The sequence below is a fragment of the Helobdella robusta genome, assembly GCF_000326865.2.
Source record: "Helobdella robusta unplaced genomic scaffold HELROscaffold_7, whole genome shotgun sequence".
NCBI classification, from domain to species: domain Eukaryota; kingdom Metazoa; phylum Annelida; class Clitellata; order Rhynchobdellida; family Glossiphoniidae; genus Helobdella; species Helobdella robusta.
In genome coordinates, this window is record NW_008705398.1 from 4,107,767 (window position 1) to 4,108,573 (window position 807).

At 36.3% G+C, this 807-nt stretch overlaps 1 protein-coding gene across 1 annotated transcript in view; it reads left to right on the forward strand.

The window, feature by feature from the left end:
* The window catches only part of HELRODRAFT_165071 (hypothetical protein), a gene marked incomplete at both ends in the record, with an annotated part of 3,299 nt that continues 2,492 nt past the window's right edge, over window positions 1–807 (forward strand). The window contains one exon of the mRNA XM_009030967.1: window positions 1–231. Coding sequence (XP_009029215.1) covers window positions 1–231 — 231 coding nt within the window. The remainder of the gene's footprint in view (window positions 232–807) is intronic.

Below are 807 nucleotides of genomic sequence, written 5' to 3' on the forward strand. Positions count from 1 at the left end.
ATGGCTCAATATTCCATGTACAAATCACACCAAGGTGGAAACGTTCTTGCATACAATGGTCATGAATACCTTTACAAAAGGTCTAACCAAGATGGCTCTATTGTTTGGAGATGTCGAAAATATTTTTCATTAAAATGCCATGTTACGTTAACTACCAAAGGTCAACAAATTGTAAAACAACCTAACGATCATGAACATCCTGGTGATCCTTTGAATACTCAAAAGAATAAAGTCATGTCTGACATCAAAGATGCTGCAACTAGTTCAAATGTCTCGACGACTAGAAATGTCCTTGCAGAACAAATGAGAGGCCTGAATAAGGATGTTATGGCAAGATTGCCCCAAAAGAGCTCCATTGAAGGAACTATTAGAAGAGAGCGGAAGAAGAATAATTTTGATCAAAGAGAACCACAGTCTTCATCTTTTCCAATTCTTCAAGAATTTACTGATCTTGTTCTTTTAGATTCAGGAAAAAATGATAACAAACGAATTTTGGTGCTAGGCGATAGAGAAATGGTCAGATACCTTGATTCGTCTGAACTGTTTCTTGGTGATGGCACATTTAAATGTGTTCCTTCATTGTTTTTTCAACTTTATACAGTTCATGCAAAAGTTGGTAGTTCTTACCCTCCATGTCTTTATTTTCTTTTACCTGACAAAACAGAGGATACCTATGAACGAATGATTTAATATCTTAAGCAGCTTGCCCCCCTTGCCAATCCAAACCAAATATTACTGGATTTTGAGTTAGCTGCGATAAACGCTTTTAGGCATGAGTTTCCAAATGCACATATATCAGGATGTTTT